General features: G+C 46.8%; 1 protein-coding gene across 1 annotated transcript in view; it reads left to right on the forward strand.

Annotated features, from left to right (window-relative positions):
• Nucleotides 1-2,103: 2,103 nt before the first annotated feature.
• The window catches only part of tcf7l2 (transcription factor 7 like 2), a 137,959-nt gene continuing 121,589 nt past the window's right edge, over nucleotides 2,104-18,473 (forward strand). The window contains exons 1-3 of the mRNA XM_084323732.1: nucleotides 2,104-2,730; nucleotides 2,940-3,010; nucleotides 3,194-3,317. Of these exons, the coding sequence (XP_084179858.1) occupies nucleotides 2,542-2,730; nucleotides 2,940-3,010; nucleotides 3,194-3,317 (384 nt within the window). The 5' untranslated portion in view covers nucleotides 2,104-2,541. The remainder of the gene's footprint in view (nucleotides 2,731-2,939; nucleotides 3,011-3,193; nucleotides 3,318-18,473) is intronic.

Consider the following 18,473-nt stretch of genomic DNA (forward strand, 5'->3'; position numbering starts at 1 on the left):
GGAATGATGGGATGTCTTGCCTGGTCTAGGTGTGTTGATATAGCCAGATTCAGAAGCCTTATCTCTGCCACACAGTGCAAATTCAGTTCAGTTCAGTTCAATGATTCTACATCACTGCTATTTGACACAGGGTGGATACAGAGGGGGGGGGGATTATCACACAATTCATACCAATAGCCACCAGCTCTGCTATATTATTTTAACCCAATATCTTTTTATTATTTGTAATTATTATTTATATTTTCCATTTTACCTACAAGAATAATGGTTTATTTTTTTAGATTATTATTTTTTGCATTTCAATCATTTCAAAATGTCAAATGTGTCAACCTGTTTACATGTGTTTTTTACTGTATTGCTTGGAATTGCATTTTTTTTTTTTTTATTGTTGATTTTGTGATCCATCAAATGCTGGCTAGAAAACCTGCCTTTCTCATACCCACTAGATAAGACTACTGATTCACAGGTGCTGAGCCCACTGCCAACACACACACGCACACACGCAAACACACACACACACACACACACACACACACACACACACACACACACAAACAGTATTACTGGTAAGCAATACGGATCTACTTTTTTTTCTATAGCTTCAGTGTCGGCTGGATATTAATAGATTTTGTGTGTGTATGTGTGTGTGGTTATTACAAAGACATTATACAAATCTCTGCAGGAAACAAATGATAAAATATTTCAAATTCAAACAATAATACTTCAAAGTATAGGCCTCAGCGTTTAGGCTACATTTATCTACCTGAGCCACAATAATTATATTAATCCGCTCAGATGTACACGTGACCTTAATTGATTGACAAAACGAGGCCGTAATTTATGCCATGCAAGGGGAAAATAGCCAAATAAAATGCAACAAAGAAAGGAAAGCGTGCTGTACACACACAAAGGTAGGCTGTCGGTTTATCCTACATAGGCATATGTTACCTCAATACCTTGTCTTACTGTGTAGTTAGTCATGTTGCAAAAAAGCTAATTTGTCTACAGTAGCCATGTCACCTGTGGTAATTGTTGCAGTAGGTAGGCTGTGGTATAGGCTATAGACTAATGTTCGTTTGTAGCTATTTTAGCCGTTTCTGTTTCGTCTAATAACAGTGGGCCTGTGAGAAATTGCATCAGTTATTTGTGGCATCTTCTCCTTCCGTGTAGCTACTGGAGAGAGAGAGAGAGAGAGAGAGAGAGAGAGAGAGAGAGAGAGAGAGAGAGAGAGAGAGAGAGAGAGAGAGAGAGAGAGAGAGAGAGAGAGAGAGAGAGAGAGAGAGAGAGAGAGAGAGAGAGAGAGAGAGAGAGAGAGAGAGAGAGAGAAGAAAACGCAGCCCAGCCCAGCTGGTCCCATAGGACACCATACCTGTCAAGCTAGGCAAGTATGTCCCCCCCCCCCTCCACGAAGAAGGGGAGAGAAAGGGGAAAATAAAGAATACAAAAAACACGCACGCACAATTTTAGGACAGACGTGCATCTCCAATTCACATGAAAAATGGAATAGCCGAATAAATATATCTAGGAGAATTGTATCTAAACGTCAAAAATAGGATAGTCGAATAAATATATTAAGAGAATTGTATCTAAACATGGAAAATAGAATAGCCGAAAAAATATATCTGGGACGATTCTAAACGTGAAAAATTGATACTAAAGAAATAGACAATTAACAATAAAACAAGACAAAAGCTGTTAATCTACATGCTATGATGATCTAGCACTGCAGGCCCGTCTATTGATCAAATAATCATGACAGAGTATACAACCTAATTGCGAATACATATTTTTCAAGATGGGGGGGTCTGTTTAATTCTGCACTAGAAAGGATAGAGAGGTAAACTTTTCCCCCCCCCCCCCCCCCCCCCCGTTCAATGCTACAGTGCAACCGGTTGAAGACACAGCCTAAGGAAGTGCCCTCTTTTCATTTTCACCGGGAGACCGCCCGTGTGCGTTCACTCCACACTGCGAGCGACTTCTCTCTGTTTTCCGCTATCTTTCGCTCCTCCAGCGCCAAAGCCAACAGGGGCTCCGCCGCGCTGCGCCCCCAGAACAGCATTCCCCTCACTTCGCTTTCTCCACCGCAGCACAGCCACAGTTCTCCTCGGCGTCCTCCAACAGCCTCCCGTTTTTTCCTCCTATTTATGGAAAACGTCACTTCAAGTCCCCTCCCTGTTTGAATCTCATTAGTTCCTTCTCCTGCTTCTCCCTGTCAATAATCCCTGAATCCAGACTCTCTCTATTTCCATCCTCCTCTATCTGTCAATCAGCGCCGCCTTTGAACTGGAAAAGCACTCCGACCAACTTCAACTCACTAAACCCGGGCGGCGAGGCTCCATCTCCGGCGTCTTTTTCTGCCAAGATTCCCTTCATTTTTTTTTTTTTTTTTTTAGTTTCGTATACCAACCAGCCAGTGCTTGGAAAACGCCAATACAAGCACCGCTTAAAACTTAAACAATCGGGATTCTAAAGATCACCCGAGATCAAGGGTTTATTAAAACTTTGTGTTTTTTTGCGCCCCCCAAAATTTCTCGGGGAAAAATGCCGCAGCTGAACGGCGGCGGAGGCGACGACCTGGGTGCGAACGACGAGATGATCTCCTTCAAAGACGAAGGGGAACAAGAGGAGAAGATCTCGGAGAACTCGTCGGCAGAAAGGGATTTAGCAGATGTCAAATCTTCACTCGTAAATGAATCGGAAACGAACCAAAACAGCTCGTCGGATTCGGAGGTAAGTTGGGACCGAATGTGTCGGAATCGGGACCGTCCCGTCCCGGATGGTGTCGCGCTTTAGTTCAGCGCGCCGCCGGACTCCCGGAGCACTTTTCAAAAAGTCCAAATTGTGAGAGATCACTTGCACAGAATGTTTGTTTTTTATTGTGACCCTCTCGCCCTTGTGTTTACTTTAATGCGATCCTTGTGTTTCCATTGCATTTCAAGGCGGAACGACGGCCTCCGCCTCGATCTGAAACTTTCAGAGACAAAACAAGAGAAAGTTTAGAGGAGGGTGAGTTTCTCCTTTTTATTGTCGGGGAGTCTCGACACTTTTAGATTGGTCTTTTTTTGCACCACATGCACCCCGTGTTGCCGGGAGGGATTTCCTCCCAGGCTTTTTTTCTCCAAACAAATGCACAAGTTGTTTCAAGACACTTTATTTAAAAAAGTTTTCCCTTCTTTCCCCCCCGCCATGTTAGCTGCGAAAGGCAAGATGGAGGGCTGTTCAAGAGCCCACCGTACCCGGGCTACCCGTTTATAATGATCCCCGATCTGACGAGCCCGTACCTTCCCAATGGATCACTTTCCCCGACAGCGCGCACAGTAAGTTCATTTATTTTTACACCTGTATGTGCACACACACGCACGCACACACACGCGCACACACGCGCGCGCGCTCGCTCAACATGAATACACACAATATCGTAAGCAGAGCCTCCTGACGCACATTGTCACCTAGAAACATAGCTGGTAAAATTGTTAGACACAAGTTTCGCAACTCCTTATGAACTGTATACAATGGCATGCATGCCGCTTGCAACACACACACACGCACACACGCACGCACACACACACGCACACACACACTCTGTGAGCCTGTGCCTACGTGTTTGTCATGTACAGTGGTTAGCATGCTAGCAGTGGCGTAGGGATAATAACTAACACGTCAGTATGTTCATTCAAAAAACACATTGTGCTGTGCAAGGTAATGTGCACACCAGACTGAAATTGTAGCTATAATTCTATACCATTTAATATAAGAAAATATGGGAAATTATTTTAACAATGTCTGTCTTGTTATTATTAATAGTATTATTGTTAAGGACTGCTGATATAGAGGCCAGTACAAATGCAGTTAAATGTATTTAACCCACTGAATAACATTGTACTTGGCCTGTTTGCACAACCTCATCAAAAATGCATTCTCCTCTTAACACACAAAATGCATGGCCATTCAGCCCTTTGCAGTGGCTTTCTAATCTGTGAAGGAATCTCACAAAGACACTGATGTAGGCTATAGAAATAAAATCGATATGCTAATGAGCTTATCCAAGCAATTTGCATGTGTCAAAATGTATTCTGCTATTATTTACTAGGTGCGTGTGTCAAAAGAATCTGACAGTATCTTCTTTTTATTTTTAATTTTTTACAAAACACATGTTGAATTTTGCATCTGAATTTTTTCCCCCAATGGATACTTACATTTTTTTTTATTATAATTATTTTGAAATAATGCAATTTGTAAAATGGAAATCATGACAACACTGCATTGCTGTGCATCTGCATCATCTTGGCTTGTAGTGAGGAAACCCTTGTTTTAACAAACAAAATAAGCATGTGCAATTTAAACCTTTTTATTTACGAGTAAATTCACGTTATTTATTTAGACTCAATCTGCCCATAGTGTAATTATGCATTATTATTACATTATTACTCATTTGCTCTGCACCTCGTCAGTCCCACTGGGCCACGGCAATCCTTAAGCGGCATCATTTTCTCAAACCATGGGTGTTTCTGCCCCCCCCCCCCCCCCCCCTTTTTTTTTTTTTTTTTTATAAATGGTTGCAATTACAAGTCTCTGCTTTAGGAGCCGTCATCTCATTTTACAAGGTTAAGGCAAAGACCAGGCATTAGGAAATATGATCTCACCCCCCCCCCCCCCCCCACCTCTAGCTAACGAAACTGATATTTGTTTCCTCAAATTCTTTTTGTGCACCACACACACGCACGCACACACACACACACACACACACACACACACACACACACACACACACACACACACACACACACACACACACACCTTGAAAATATATGCACATTTGACATGTAATGCCCTCTTTTGTGCTTGACAATTTTTTTTAGTTTTCCAGTTCAAAATGGTCCCACAGATTTTCACATGAATACTTTTTTGTGTGACGTGTGTTTTATTTGATAACCATATGATTTTGGCGCTCCCGGTGTTTGCTCACATGAGGACGTTTGCCCTTCTCTCTACCTCTTACTCAGATCTTCTGTTAACGTTAGGCACCCATTATTTCCACCAGTACAAACCTAGACACACACACACACACACACACACACACACACACACACACACACACAGACACACACACACACACACAATGTAACACGTTCACTTGTTTCAGTGGCTAAGGTTTTATTTTGTGATCACCAAAGTCTGTCCAGTACGAGCCCTCATGCTTTGAACATCAGTGTTGGCTATGCAGTAGTTGTGAAAAGCAGCGAGTGTCTCAGCGTGGCTGCACAGTGCTGCACGATGCTGCGGGTATACACTGTCGACCTTCACCACCCACTACCACCTCAGGACGGTGTTATTGCACAGTTATTAACTCAGAAATAATTCAGGAATGGGAGCGTCTTCTATCTGCTTATTTTTTTTATTTGATCGGTTCCATGTGATTCTGGCTGTTCTGTGACGCCCCTGCCTTGTGCGGAAGGATAGGTTAGAAAATGTTACAATCTTACAAAATCTCTAGTGACAAAATTGTCTTACCAGTCACTCACAAAGAACATAATCTGATGGGAATTACCGTGCGAATGGACGTGTAGCTGTATTTGCAGGTCCAGTTTTATTTCCACATCCTTTTTAACAGGCTCTGTCTTTTCTCTTTTTTTGGGGGGCTCGCGCTGGTCCTTCCTACTGTACAGCTCCAGCTCACGCTGTCTTTCAACACCCTGTGTGTCCAGCCATTAGAGCTTTGAAGTCGCCCGCCGCTGTAATATAAATGTATTAGACTTAAAGCTGGCATAAATAATTCACCTGGACATTGATTAGCTGTCTCGCTCCCTAACAAGTCATGATGACTACTGAATATGACTGGGTAGTATTATTGGAATTAGGAGGAATGACTTTCTCTCTCTATATCGTGGAGCAGGGCTTTGATCGTACCGACGGAGCAGGTCTTGGCTTGGCTTTTCCTTCATTTTTACACCCCTCCACTTCAGATTAGGGATGTGCATAACTTCACTTTTTCATGGTTGGTTGGTTAGGTGGTGGGTGGTCTGAACAACTAACCCAATAGTCAGTGTGTGCCCCACATTCACAAAGGCTAGAATAGATGACGGGTACATTTAAAAAAAAAAATTCTCATTGCAGTATCTGGGACTCTTCCATGGAATTTGGAACATGCTAGGCTAATTTGACTAGCTAGCTAGGTCCGTCGTCCTCACTTGTTGCATAAACGGATGCTTTTATTTATTTATCTATTTTTACGAGTCGGCCTTGTGGACATGGTGCCACGGTAGAACGACTCTGGTCACACATATCCCACACCTAGACACGATTTTCATAAAATGTTCTTGGAGTTTCCCACAGGGCAAACTCTATGTTCAAGGCAGTTACTACTGAGCCAAGGAAGAATAATAACAACAACAGCGCATGCAGGCCAGAGGTCAGGCAGGAACAGCGTTCCGAGCTCAACTGGAGGTATTGTTTGACACAACACTCCCTCCTAGTGGCTGAAATTAAAATTAGCTTTTCAGCCAACACGGTTCGGGACTTTATGGGAGGCAGTAATCTGCATATAAAAAAACGACCAACCACATTACCAAAGTCAATCCCCACAAACGATTATTTGGTTTTTAATGACCCATCCCTATTTCAGATCCGGGTGTTTCTTGGTGATGCTGTAGTTTTTAATCATATGATCGCTTTTCCAACATTGTTGGTTTTTGTTTAGTATTTCTTCTCGGATCAATAATCAGGAAGTGTGATTTTATTAAAATAATTTTTTTGCTATATCTCCTGATGTTTTTGTCAAAATATCAAGAAATCTCCAAGGAGTAAAATTGTAATGATTTCAGATCCGCCCCCTGCTCCTGTCAGCCGGCCAGGATCCTGATCCGTCTGGACATTTTGCCTTGTTTCCTCCGATTTTTGTTATTGCATGACTTGAGGAAAAATAATCCCTCTGCGTGAGGGTTACCATAATGTGTGTGACCTCTGGGAGCTGTAACTAGCGATAGTTTGTTTTCCCTACCACCTCAGTCCAAGGAGGCTCACAATTTAGTATCATTTAGCAATTTGACATGATGCTGTGCCCACTGCCCAGGGTTTAAAAGCCTTCCTTCCCTCTCCCCTCCCTGCGCCCCTCCCCTACCCTCCCTAAAACCTCACACAAAGACCTGCCGGATCACCAGGAGCAGGTTGAATCGGTGAAGTGGCCTGGCTGGCTCACCCCGTGCACGCTGTCTCCCCTTTCCCCCCTTCTCTCTCTCTCTCTTTCTCCCCCTCTGTCTGCCTCTCACTCCCTCCCTCTCTCTCTCCATACCTGGGCTTTGTGGCGATGCTAACGCGGGGCTTGCGGAGAAGGCGGCGGGTTAACTCCCAGCGCTGTGGGCTATAGCAGCACCGCACCTCAACAGGTCTGGCGGAGGAGAGCGGAGAGGGCTCTCTGGCCTCGGCTCTCTGGCACTGGGGGCCGCGGGGGCCGTAAATCCACCGGCTTTATTTACTGCCTCTCGGACTTATGAATGTTAAGATATTTGACGCCACCCCTGGCCCCATAATTCCTGAGGCCTGCAGACTTTTGGCAGAGGTTTTGGGTTTCGACGGTATAATTACGAGTAGTTAAAAAAGAAAAGAAAAAGAGAGAGAATGGTTGCATCCACCCACCCAGCATCCACCCCTCTGTTTAGAGTGGGGGAATAAAAGAGACGCTCCCGAAACCCGTGGCCCATTCCTTCAACCAGACTGGTGAAAAGGCTGGTGAGCAGCATTGTGCGGCTGAAACAAAAGCCCCCCCCCGTCCCTCTTTGTCTCGCCAACTCCAGTATCTCCGCTCCCCGCGTGGTAGATCCACCTGTTTTATATAAAAACAATTAAAAATGATTCCGCTTTCATACACGATAACCGGCTCCTGGGTTTACCCCCCCCCCCCCCCCCAAAAAAAGAAGTGTGCATTTTCTGGGTGGGATTATTAATGAAGCCAACATCCCAACTTTGCTGTAGAATGAATCTATCAGCCTTTATCTACCACCTTCCCCCCTTTGTGCTGCCCGTGAATACCCCGCTCTGGCCTATATATCATAATTGACACAGGCAGTATCTTTTAAACATGTTGGCAGTATAAGCATAACAATGGTATATCGTATGGATTATGGGTGTTTTTGACGCAGCTGAATGGATTTTCGCTGCAAGGGGAAAAAGGGGGGAGATCATTTAATGCGGATTTGAGGGCTCGGCCCCCGCACCCCGGCCCCCACACCTTATCAAATTGGCTTTACATGTTAATGGGTCCTAATTGCTCTCCGCAGGGGGTTGGTGGCGCGCTACGCGGACACATTTTGTGCCACTGCGCGCGGAAAAGGCACTGTGAATTTAGTCGGAAGGTTGCGCTCCCTTTTGTCTTGCAAATCACTTTTGTTTACAAAGTACGGTGGAAGCAGCTCCGGCTCTCTCTCTCTCTCTTTCCCCCTCCCTCCCGGTACTCCCTCTTCTCCGCTCCCTCTCCTCCTCTCTCTGTCCTCTGCTGTTCCTTCTCATCTTGTTCGGGGGGGTTGTGGGGGTGGTGGTGGTCAGAAAAAGGTCCTTATTTTTCTTCAACTCGATAAACACCCGTAAAAAAAAGTCCAATCTGTTTTGGATTTGAGGGAGTTTAGTTGGGGGAGCAGAGTTTGGCACCATTAAACCAAAAGTGGGGCCTGGTAGACATTAGTGGCTTGCAGCACATTCTCAGAGCTTAATTAGTCCGAACTGTAATTGTTCATGGTCTGCCAATAGGAGTAATGCTCAGGAAGAGTGGAGTTGCTCTAAACCAGCCCAGGGTTTTTTAAAACAATAAATCACTCGCATATTTGTGCCGTGATTCAGACGGAGGCTCGACCTCTCCCCATCTCGACATGTGGTAAAATGTAAAGTCAATGAATCGCAGATGTAGGGGAGGGGTGTCGGGGGGTCGGGGTGGGGGGGAAGAGTACAGTACGGTTTTGTTAGCGCCTGGTGAATGAATGGAAAAGATTTGTGCAGTAAATATTTACCCCCCCCCCACCCCCCCCTTTTTCTCCTCTGTGCTAGCAGGGTCTTAATTGTCTCATGTTGATGATGTCGTCAGGCTGAGCCCATGCGAATGCCCGCTGAACGGCCCCTCGATTCGTTTGAAACTACCACGCAGGCGAAAAAGAAGGGGGAAAAATCAGTTGGTCCAACACGTTTTGTGGGCGTGTTTCTAATTAGATGTTTTAAATACTGCGAAGGGAGCAGTGGTTTCCCCCGCGGTGGTGGTTTGGGTGTAGCTGGTGTTCGGCTGCACGTTCCGCTCTGCCCTTGTTTTCTTCACGTTAATTAAATCATCTATGTTGTCTTTCTTTGTGCAACAAGACCAATAATCTGTCGTCGTTTTTCCCAACTTTTGCGGTTTATCGAACGCGGCAGATTATGCTGTATTTTTTCCAAAACAACCTGGCTGAAATGCAACAACGTTAATCTTTAAAAAAAAATAAAAAAAAAAAGTGAGAAAGCTAATTTTGTTCCTGAGAAAAAACGACAAATCCACTTTCACCTCCTCTCGCCCCGGCGTTCCCCTGTCACTGAATCAACGTACTCTATGCTTTTCTCTGTCTGGGGAGAAGAGAGGGGAGGGGGAAAGGCAGCATTAGCTTAGCAGCTGTGCACTGGTGCCCCCCCCCATCTCCCCTCCTCCCCTGGCTGTGTCTTTCTCACATGCATTTCCATAGAACTCAACACAAAGATTGTACTGTAAATCTGGAATGCAACTTTTGTCATCTGTTAAATATAGGCTAGTTCTTGTGTCGGCCCACAAGGCTTGGGGCTCCCTCAAACATGGAAATCAAATTATTCCCCCTTTGTGTGCGCGCATATAGACACCACATGGAATTTGTGTGTGTATGTGTATGCAGCAGGTTACCTCCTCTTTTCCCTATATAAGTTATGCATTTTGCACTCCCAGATCTTAAAGTACTTAAAAAGCCATGGATGTTCCCTGACTGGTATACGAGTAAGTCCCTGCAGGATTGTGCACTTCTCCCGTTCAGCTCTCTTTTTAAGTGGTCCCTGACACAAATGCACGTGTTGGCAACACCGGCTGTTAACAGTTTTTGCCAAGATGTCGAGACTTTGCTCTTATCTCTCTACTTATGGGGCAACAGTGGCTAAGGAGGTAGAGGTAGAGCAGTCCGTCTGGTAATAATCAGAGGGTTCCCGGTTCTATTCCAGCTCGTCCCGGCTGCGCGTCGAAGTGTCCATGAGCGAGACACTTAACCCCTAACTGCTCCCGATGAGCAGGTCGGCACCTTGCATGGTTGCCTCCACCGTCGGTGTGTGAATGAATGGGTGAATGTGCAGCATAAGTTGTTTAGCGTTTTGGATAAAAGCTCTATATATATGCAGTCCATTAACCATTTACTTAGATGCCAATCAAAGTTTGCACTAGTGGGGGGGGGGGGGGGGGGGGGGGGGCGGTTGGGACCATTAAATGCTCACCATATTTTTGCGTGGGAGCCGTGCATATTCCAAATGAGGAACTTATGTATTCGCTGCTGTACCGTATGGTAAACGTTTCTCTGAACGACACCAGAGACGGAATTGCAAACGTTACATATTTACAACAGAATATTGAAACAGTAACAACAAATGTAAAACTTGAGTGAAAATACAGCAGGTAGCCTTAAGGTAGATACAAATAATTGTACCTGGACTGGACATGACATTAATGTCTGTCACCCAAATGGAAGGAAGTTAACAACAAATTGTCTAACGTTATGTCAAATAAACTGCTGGCCCATACAGCTTATTTGTAACCGGAATGAGCGTGTTTATTAACTTTCACAATAACGTCATGTCAGTACACGAGGTGCAGTCATTGGTTTCTTATTCAATTATAAACATAAACGAGCCTTTGCAGAAATGACAGCTTTGTGGATGGTAGTGTATCTGTCGATTTCCACAAAGTTCATCCTCTCCCAATGTTTTACCTTTTAGGGACCAAATTGCAGCAGTTGTATACTTTTTAGGGACCAAATTGCAGCAGTTGTATACTTATTAGGGACCAAATCGCAGCAGTTGTATATTTTTTAGGGACCAACTTGCAGCAGTTGTATACTTTTTAGGGACCAACTTGCAGCAGTTGTATACTTTTTAGGGACCAACTTGCAGCAGTTGTATACTTTTTAGGGACCAACTCGCTTGGGCTGCGGCTTGCCATCTTTTTTCTTCCCTTCTGAGGAGACGACATCATGTCCACAAAAGTTGTCAACAAATGTCATTCACGGAAACATTCTACTGGGGCCAAACCGAAACGACACAGACAGTGGTGCTGAACAAACACTCTTCATTTAGTGGTTATTATTAAAACTCAACCACACAGACAGTGGTGCTCAACAAACACTCTTCATTTAGTGGTTATTATTAAAACTCAACCACACAGACTGGTGCTGAACAAACACTTTTAATCTAGGCATTTATTATATATGAGCAGCAGAATCTTTTTATGACTGTAATGACGGGCACCATTGATATTTTCTAATACCACGGGAAACCAACCCTAGTTTGTACTGTAGCTGTTTCAAATGAAGTTCATGTCTTTGTGGACGGGGATTAAGACCGATTTAAGATTTCAGGCTTTCGCATTACAGCACCGCATCATAGATTAGGTTGAAATTAGGTTTAGGTTTGAAAGGAAATGAGGTTTTAAAGGAACACTCCACACCCCCCCCCCAAGAAATTACTGTCTTTTATACATTTAATTGTTTTGAGAGTTATCACAGTTAAAGTGGTGGAATGTGTGATGTCATTATGATGTCACATATTAATTACAGCTCAGTGAAATTATGAAAATGATATTTATATATATATATATATATATTTTATATATATGTAGGCCTATATAGCAAGGCCTTTGCACATGGCTTTCCAGGGACTGTTAGTCACCCACTTAATATTCCTTAATTTTTGCTGTCTTTACTACAGTACATCACTACATTCTAACCCACATCACTCAATTCCTGCTCGATCACTCAATAACTCTTAAAACCAATTTCATCTGTACGAGACAGTAGTAGTTCTGTAGTCCATGGATGTGTTGAGATTATGGGCGGAATAAATCTGATTTATTTTCTTTCAGAGTGTTCCTTTAAAAAATATATATAAGCAGTTGGTAATAGATAAGAATTATAACTCGATGGATTGCGTGATAAAAAATGCCACAGGCGATTTGCATTTTCTGACAAGACTGTGTGGAGACGGCGAGGAGGAATTATTCACAAGAAGGTTTTAACTATGTATTTTATATTTCATATCGGCGGCACCAGTCCCGTTTCTAGGCGGAATTTACTAAATGTTTGCGTCTTGCGTGACCTCAGGTGTGACCCCTGGTGCTTTGTGTGTCCCCCCTCCCTCTTCTTCTCTCCCCCTCTTCTTCTCTCCACTTCCTCGTCCTTGTCCTCGTCTTTTGTCTGAATGTGCATATTTCTGTAAACCCATTCATAATGTTCCTGCGTCCTGCAGTAGCGAAAGGACTTTACCAGGGGAGTGGGAATGCATGGAGCGAGGAGTGACTAGGAGGGGGGGGGGTTTGAAAAGCGGGAAATGTGTCCAGGGCGTGCGTGCATGTGTGCATGTGTGTGTGTGGGGGGGGGAGGAGGGTCGCACAAAGGCCGGCTGAATAGGGCGCATAATTGCTGTTAATGCCGGGGCAATGAGAGCAGAGACAGTTCCTGGTTAGGTGTTCAAACAATAGGGCCCCTAGGCCTCTCATTTATCTTCCCTTAAAAAAACCCAGTGGGGACTCGGAGAGAGAGGGCCGGGAGGAGGAGGGGGGGGGGGGGTTATTGCTGCGCTTGACGGACAGGCCGTGTGTGTGGCTTCCTCCCCTTAAAGGAACTCGCCCGGTTCTGCCCACCGTGTTTACCTCTCCTCCCGCTTCCCCCGCCTCGTCATCCAGGCGCTGGGCCTTTCCAAAAGCGCCGGGTGCAAGGGTTGTGTGTGTGTTTGTGATTGTGTGTTTGCGTGTGTGTGTGTGTGACTATGCTGGAGGAATGTTAGCGGTGCCGGTGCGCGGTGTTTAGATAGTGGAGTGTGTTTGGGGTCAAAGTTCATCTGGGCTGACATGATTTTTTGTTGAGAGAACAGAGCTTCCCCCTTTCAACCCCCTTTTTATGAGCGCTGATAGGGAGTGCCGTTGGGATGGTTTTTCTTGTTGTGTGTGTGTGTGTGCATGTACACTTCTGTGTGTGTGTGTGTGCGTGCTCCGGGGAGGGAGGTTCCGCCATGCCATCACAGCTCTTAATGACCATGTCGGACTGGATCATGACTATCAGGCCAGTGAGGATACTGAGCACCTGTGTCAGAACGTTCCACTGAATAAGAATCTCATTCACGCCCCCCCCCCCCCCACCCCCCCTCCCTTCACATAATCATACAGCAGCCATAATAATAGTTGTTGTTAGGTTACATCTCAACCTTGGCATCTCTCCGTTCGTACAACAACAGCAAAACCCTCCATTCATCTTTTTAAATATGAGAGAAATTAACTGGCACATTAAGATGGCTCTTACAGCAATAATTACTCCTATATTCCTAATGTATGTATGTAATACTTTTAACTCCTGCGTTATTTGCTAAAATTGGTTATTCAGTATTTGCTGCTTATTTAAAAAAAAAAAACTTTTTGAATTTCTTTTCTTTTCGTTTGTTAGCTGGGGCGGGGGTTGTTTGTGTTTTTTTCAGTATTAATTTAGTGACAGGAGCGTCTACTCAGGTCTCTACTTGGATAATCTATCCGTCTCAGATGCGCCAGGAAGCACTTTATGTTGCTAAACACATAATTGAGCTGTGAAAGGTGATAAAACTCCAGTCCATGTATTTTTAATCTCCTAATTAAACTTTGGATTGTGGCGGATAAGCTCTGAGAAGCATGTGTGTGTGTGTCTGCGTGTGCATGTGTGTGCGTGGTGTGTATGTGTGTGTGTGTGTGTGTGTGTGTGTGTGTGTTTTGAGGATGGGGAGAGAGAGAGAGAGAGAGAGAGAGAGAGAGAGAGAGAGCGGTGGCTAATGAGGTGATTGTCTGCTGGTTTTTCCTGCTAAAGGTGGTGGGATTCATAACTGCCTGGAAGAGGTGAGTGGAGGTTTTCCAGGCCTGAGCAGAACTAAATTAATCTACTAATCTTTGGATTATGGTCGGATTTGGAACAACATGTTGCAGAGATTACTGTATATGTAAAAAGAAGGAAAAAACTGCACAAGGCTAATGATGCGTAAGCCTTCACTCTGGCACGCCATGTGGAATAAGACCCAGATATGTTTTTGTGTGCTTGTGCACCGGGTTCTAGGGGAAGACGGATTAAGCGCAAATTCCGCCTGTTCGCTCTTTAGCCAGACGTTACAAATCTATTTACGCACAATAATAATACTATTACCCCTCTTTCAAAAAGAACCAGCTGTCAAAATCATTGTACGGTGGATAATATTTCATGTCAGCTGCTTGTCACATCTCTACTCGTCGGTAGTACCCCCCCCCCCCCCCCCCCCCCCCTCCCCCAGTGCACAGCCACTGGAATGTGCTGATAAAACAATACAAACGTATGAATACATGCCACTTCCAACGCAAGCACCTGGAGGGATTGTGTGTCGTGTTCTGCGTCGGGTGGTTAACGTGTGTCGATTACCCCCCCCCCACACACACACACACGTGTGTCGATTACCCAAGCCCCCCGCCCCCCTCCCTGAGTCCAGTGAATTCATTCCACTCTCTCCAATGAGAGACCAGCGTCAGCATTGTTTGGGGTCAATTCCTAAAGTGAACGAATTGACTCCCAGCACTGAGTGATTTGTATACCCCCCCCCGGGTCAGAGTGAATAGAGCGTCTTGTTTGGATAACGGGCCCGGGGTGAGACGACCTTCACCGCGGCAGCCGCAGGGAGAGAGAGAGGCGGCTCCGGCAGAGACCAAGTGAACCGGCAGCCAGGCGGCACAGAGGCGGATCGGGGGAACTTGGCACCGCCGGGGCGGAAAACAATGCAATCTGGCCGCCCCCAGCGCCGTTTCCGTTGAAATAATGACCCGTGGTTTGACCGTCGTCAGAATCTCCTTGATAGAATCCACAACCAGGGCCGCGTCGGGGACGGGTAGCCTCACTGGAATAAAAGACTCTACGAGAAAGTTAACTTTAACAATGATTTGTTGTTTTTATGGGTATCGTACGTTACTTCATTGCTGTACGATTCAGATATAGTTAGGTAAAGTTACATGTGAATGTTCTGTGATGATTCATCGAAATCCTGGTATCTTAAACTGTGGATCAGGACCCAAAATATAACAGGGGCCTACTTCTAGTAGGTCCCTACAGGGCAATAATAGCTATGTTTTATTCAGTCTGGGTCCCAGGGTAAAAACTACCTTTCCCATTTGGGTTAAAACAACAACTTGGAAGAAGCCCTGGTCTAAATACAAGACTAGAGATCTATCGGCACTGACATACTTACCTGTCCAGCAGAAAATAGAGCAAGCTCGGCATCACTTCTCCAGCCTGGGCGCTATGCAGTGCGCAGCAAAGGGTTCCCACAGACTCCCACAGGCCCTGGCCACTTCCAAAAAAAAGATAAATATTTCCCGGGCCTCTGATCGGCCGTGTGTGTGTTTTTCCAACGGGGAACGCGGTGGTGCTGTTAGTTTAACACTCAGAAGGCCAAAAAAAGCGGATCAGTTGTTAAAGATTCAAGCATTTTGGAGTGGCTGATTACAAGACCCGGGAGACCACAATGTTTTCTCCACGTATTTGATTTATTGGTGTCTGTAGGGACGTAAAAGGGAGTTTCACCACACATTACCAAAACGCTTCTGAAAATAACTGCCTACCCGCACCTTAAAGATCTCTAGACACAGAACGTTATCGAAAAGGTATCAAAGCTTAAAACGTGGGGGATATTTACAATGTGAACCGTTCTACTCGTCACCGGTGAGTGTTTTCTTCCGGAGGACATGAGGGTTGATCATGTAATGTGAAAAGCAGATGGCGTGAACATAATGTTAAACAGAGGGAAAAAAAGGAGTTTACCCAAACCGGCTTTCATTCAGGGAAAACAAAGGTATTGTTGTTGGGAAAAGATGTCCAACATGGCCGCCCCCAGACCGTGCCCAGACACACGTATTGATGTGGTGGCCGTGCGGGGGCGGCCCTGCCGGTGCTGGCAGGCGGCGTCACGTGAGGGGGTCGGCCGCACTTTAGAACCGAGAGGCTCCTTATCTCCCTTTTACTGCCTCCTCTATCTTTATTGGCCGTCGTGCTTTGCATATTTCAAATATCAATAAAGATACATTTCTAGCTTTGTCATAACAGGTGGCGTCAGGCAGGGCCAGGGATCTTAACCAAGCTTTTTAACTCCTTAAGGGGTATTTCCTTCCTTCAGTAGCTCACCTCCCTATTCTGTGACTTCATGATGGCGGCTATGAAGTAGCCTGTTTCCTAGACGTGGCGTGTTGCTCCGTGGGTCGAGCGTAGGTTCAGTGGCTCCGTGAAGGCTTTGTGTTTGTCTAGTTGGAGTGGTGCTGAGGAGGCCTGCAGGCAGGGAGGTGAGGGGCGGAGAGGAGGAGGACACAGGCAGAACAGGCAGGCAGGGAGGGAGGTGAGAGGCGGAGAGGCGGAGGACACAGGCAGAACAGGCAGGCATGGAGGGAGGTGAGAGGCGGAGTACACAGGCAGGGAGGTGAGGGGCGGAGAGGAGGAGGACACAGGCAGGGAGGTGAGGGGCGGAGAGGCGGAGGACACAGGCAGGGAGGTGAGAGGCAGAGAGGAGGAGGACACAGGCAGGGAGGTGAGGGGCGGAGAGGCGGAGGACACAGGCAGGGAGGTGAGAGGCAGAGAGGAGGAGGACACAGGCAGGCAGGGAGGGAGGTGAGAGGCGGAGTACACAGGCAGGGAGGTGAGGGGCGGAGAGGAGGAGGACACAGGCAGGGAGGTGAGGGGCGGAGAGGAGGAGGACACAGGCAGGGAGGTGAGAGGCGGAGGACACAGGCAGAACAGGCAGGCATGGAGGGAGGTGAGAGGCGGAGAGGAGGAGGACACAGGCAGGGAGGTGAGAGGCGGAGAGGAGGAGGACACAGGCAGGGAGGTGAGAGGAGGAGGACACAGGCAGAACAGGCAGGCATGGAGGGAGGTGAGAGGCGGAGAGGAGGAGGACACAGGCAGGGAGGTGAGAGGCGGAGAGGAGGAGGACACAGGCAGGGAGGTGAGAGGCGGAGAGGAGGAGGACACAGGCAGGGAGGTGAGAGGCGGAGAGGAGGAGGACACAGGCAGGGAGGTGAGAGGCGGAGAGGAGGAGGACACAGGCAGAACAGGCAGGCAGGGAGGTGAGAGGCGGAGAGGAGGAGGACACAGGCAGAACAGGCAGGCAGGGAGGTGAGAGGCGGAGAGGAGGAGGACACAGGCAGAACAGGCAGGCAGGGAGGTGAGAGGCGGAGAGGAGGAGGACACAGGCAGAACAGGCAGGCAGGGAGGTGAGAGGCGGAGAGGCGGAGGACACAGGCAGAACAGGCAGGGAGGGAGGTGAGAGGCGGAGAGGAGGAGGACACAGGCAGGGAGGTGAGGGGCGGAGAGGCGGAGGACACAGGCAGAACAGGCAGGCATGGAGGGAGGTGAGAGGCGGAGGACACAGGCAGGGAGGTGAGGGGCGGAGAGGCGGAGGACACAGGCAGAACAGGCAGGCAGGGAGGTGAGAGGCGGAGAGGAGGAGGACACAGGCAGAACAGGCAGGCAGGGGAATTGTCTCAGTGCTGTTTAAACAGTGGCTGGTCTCAGCGCCGGGCCTGCAGGAGAGGAGAGGAGGGGAAGGAAGTCCCTGTGTGTTTACATAGCCTTGTCCTCCGGGCCCCCAAGCGTCTAATGCACTACTGTTCAAACACTCTGCGCAGTGTGGAGATGACCCTCACGGACTCCAGTGTTCACAGCTCCTCTCTCTCTCCTACCCTGCCTGCTCTCTCTCTGTGTGTGTATGTGTGTGTGTGTGTGTGTGTGTGTGTGTGTGTGTGTGTGTGTGTGTGTGTGTGTGTGTGACGTTTCTGTGTGTTTGTGATTGTGTGTTTGTGTTGTTTTTGTTGCAGGGATGTGTGTTTTCACTCACTGGCTCACAGGTCCCGTTCACTCCTTTTGCCACCAGTTTGTGTGTGTGTGTGTGTGTGTGTGTGTGTGTGTGTGTGTGTGTGTGTGTGTGTGTGACGTTTCTGTGTGTTTGTGATTGTGTGTTGTTGTTGCGGGGATGTGTGTTTTCACTCACAGGCTCACACGTCCCGTTCACTCCTTTTGCCACCAGTTTGTGTGTGTGTGTGTATGTGTGTGTGCTTGTGTGTGTGCGTGTGTGCGCGTGTGAGTCGCATCAACTGGTAGGTTGGGATGATTGATACTGAAGGATCGCGAGGCTCAATTCATCTCTGTTAAAAGAGAGGGAGAGGTTGAGAGGAGAAAGAGAGCGGAGGGGAAGGAGATACGAAGGAGATATGAAGACAG

Source organism: Notolepis coatsorum (genome assembly GCF_963971535.1).
Source record: "Notolepis coatsorum genome assembly, chromosome: 10".
Classification (NCBI taxonomy): domain Eukaryota; kingdom Metazoa; phylum Chordata; class Actinopteri; order Aulopiformes; family Paralepididae; genus Notolepis; species Notolepis coatsorum.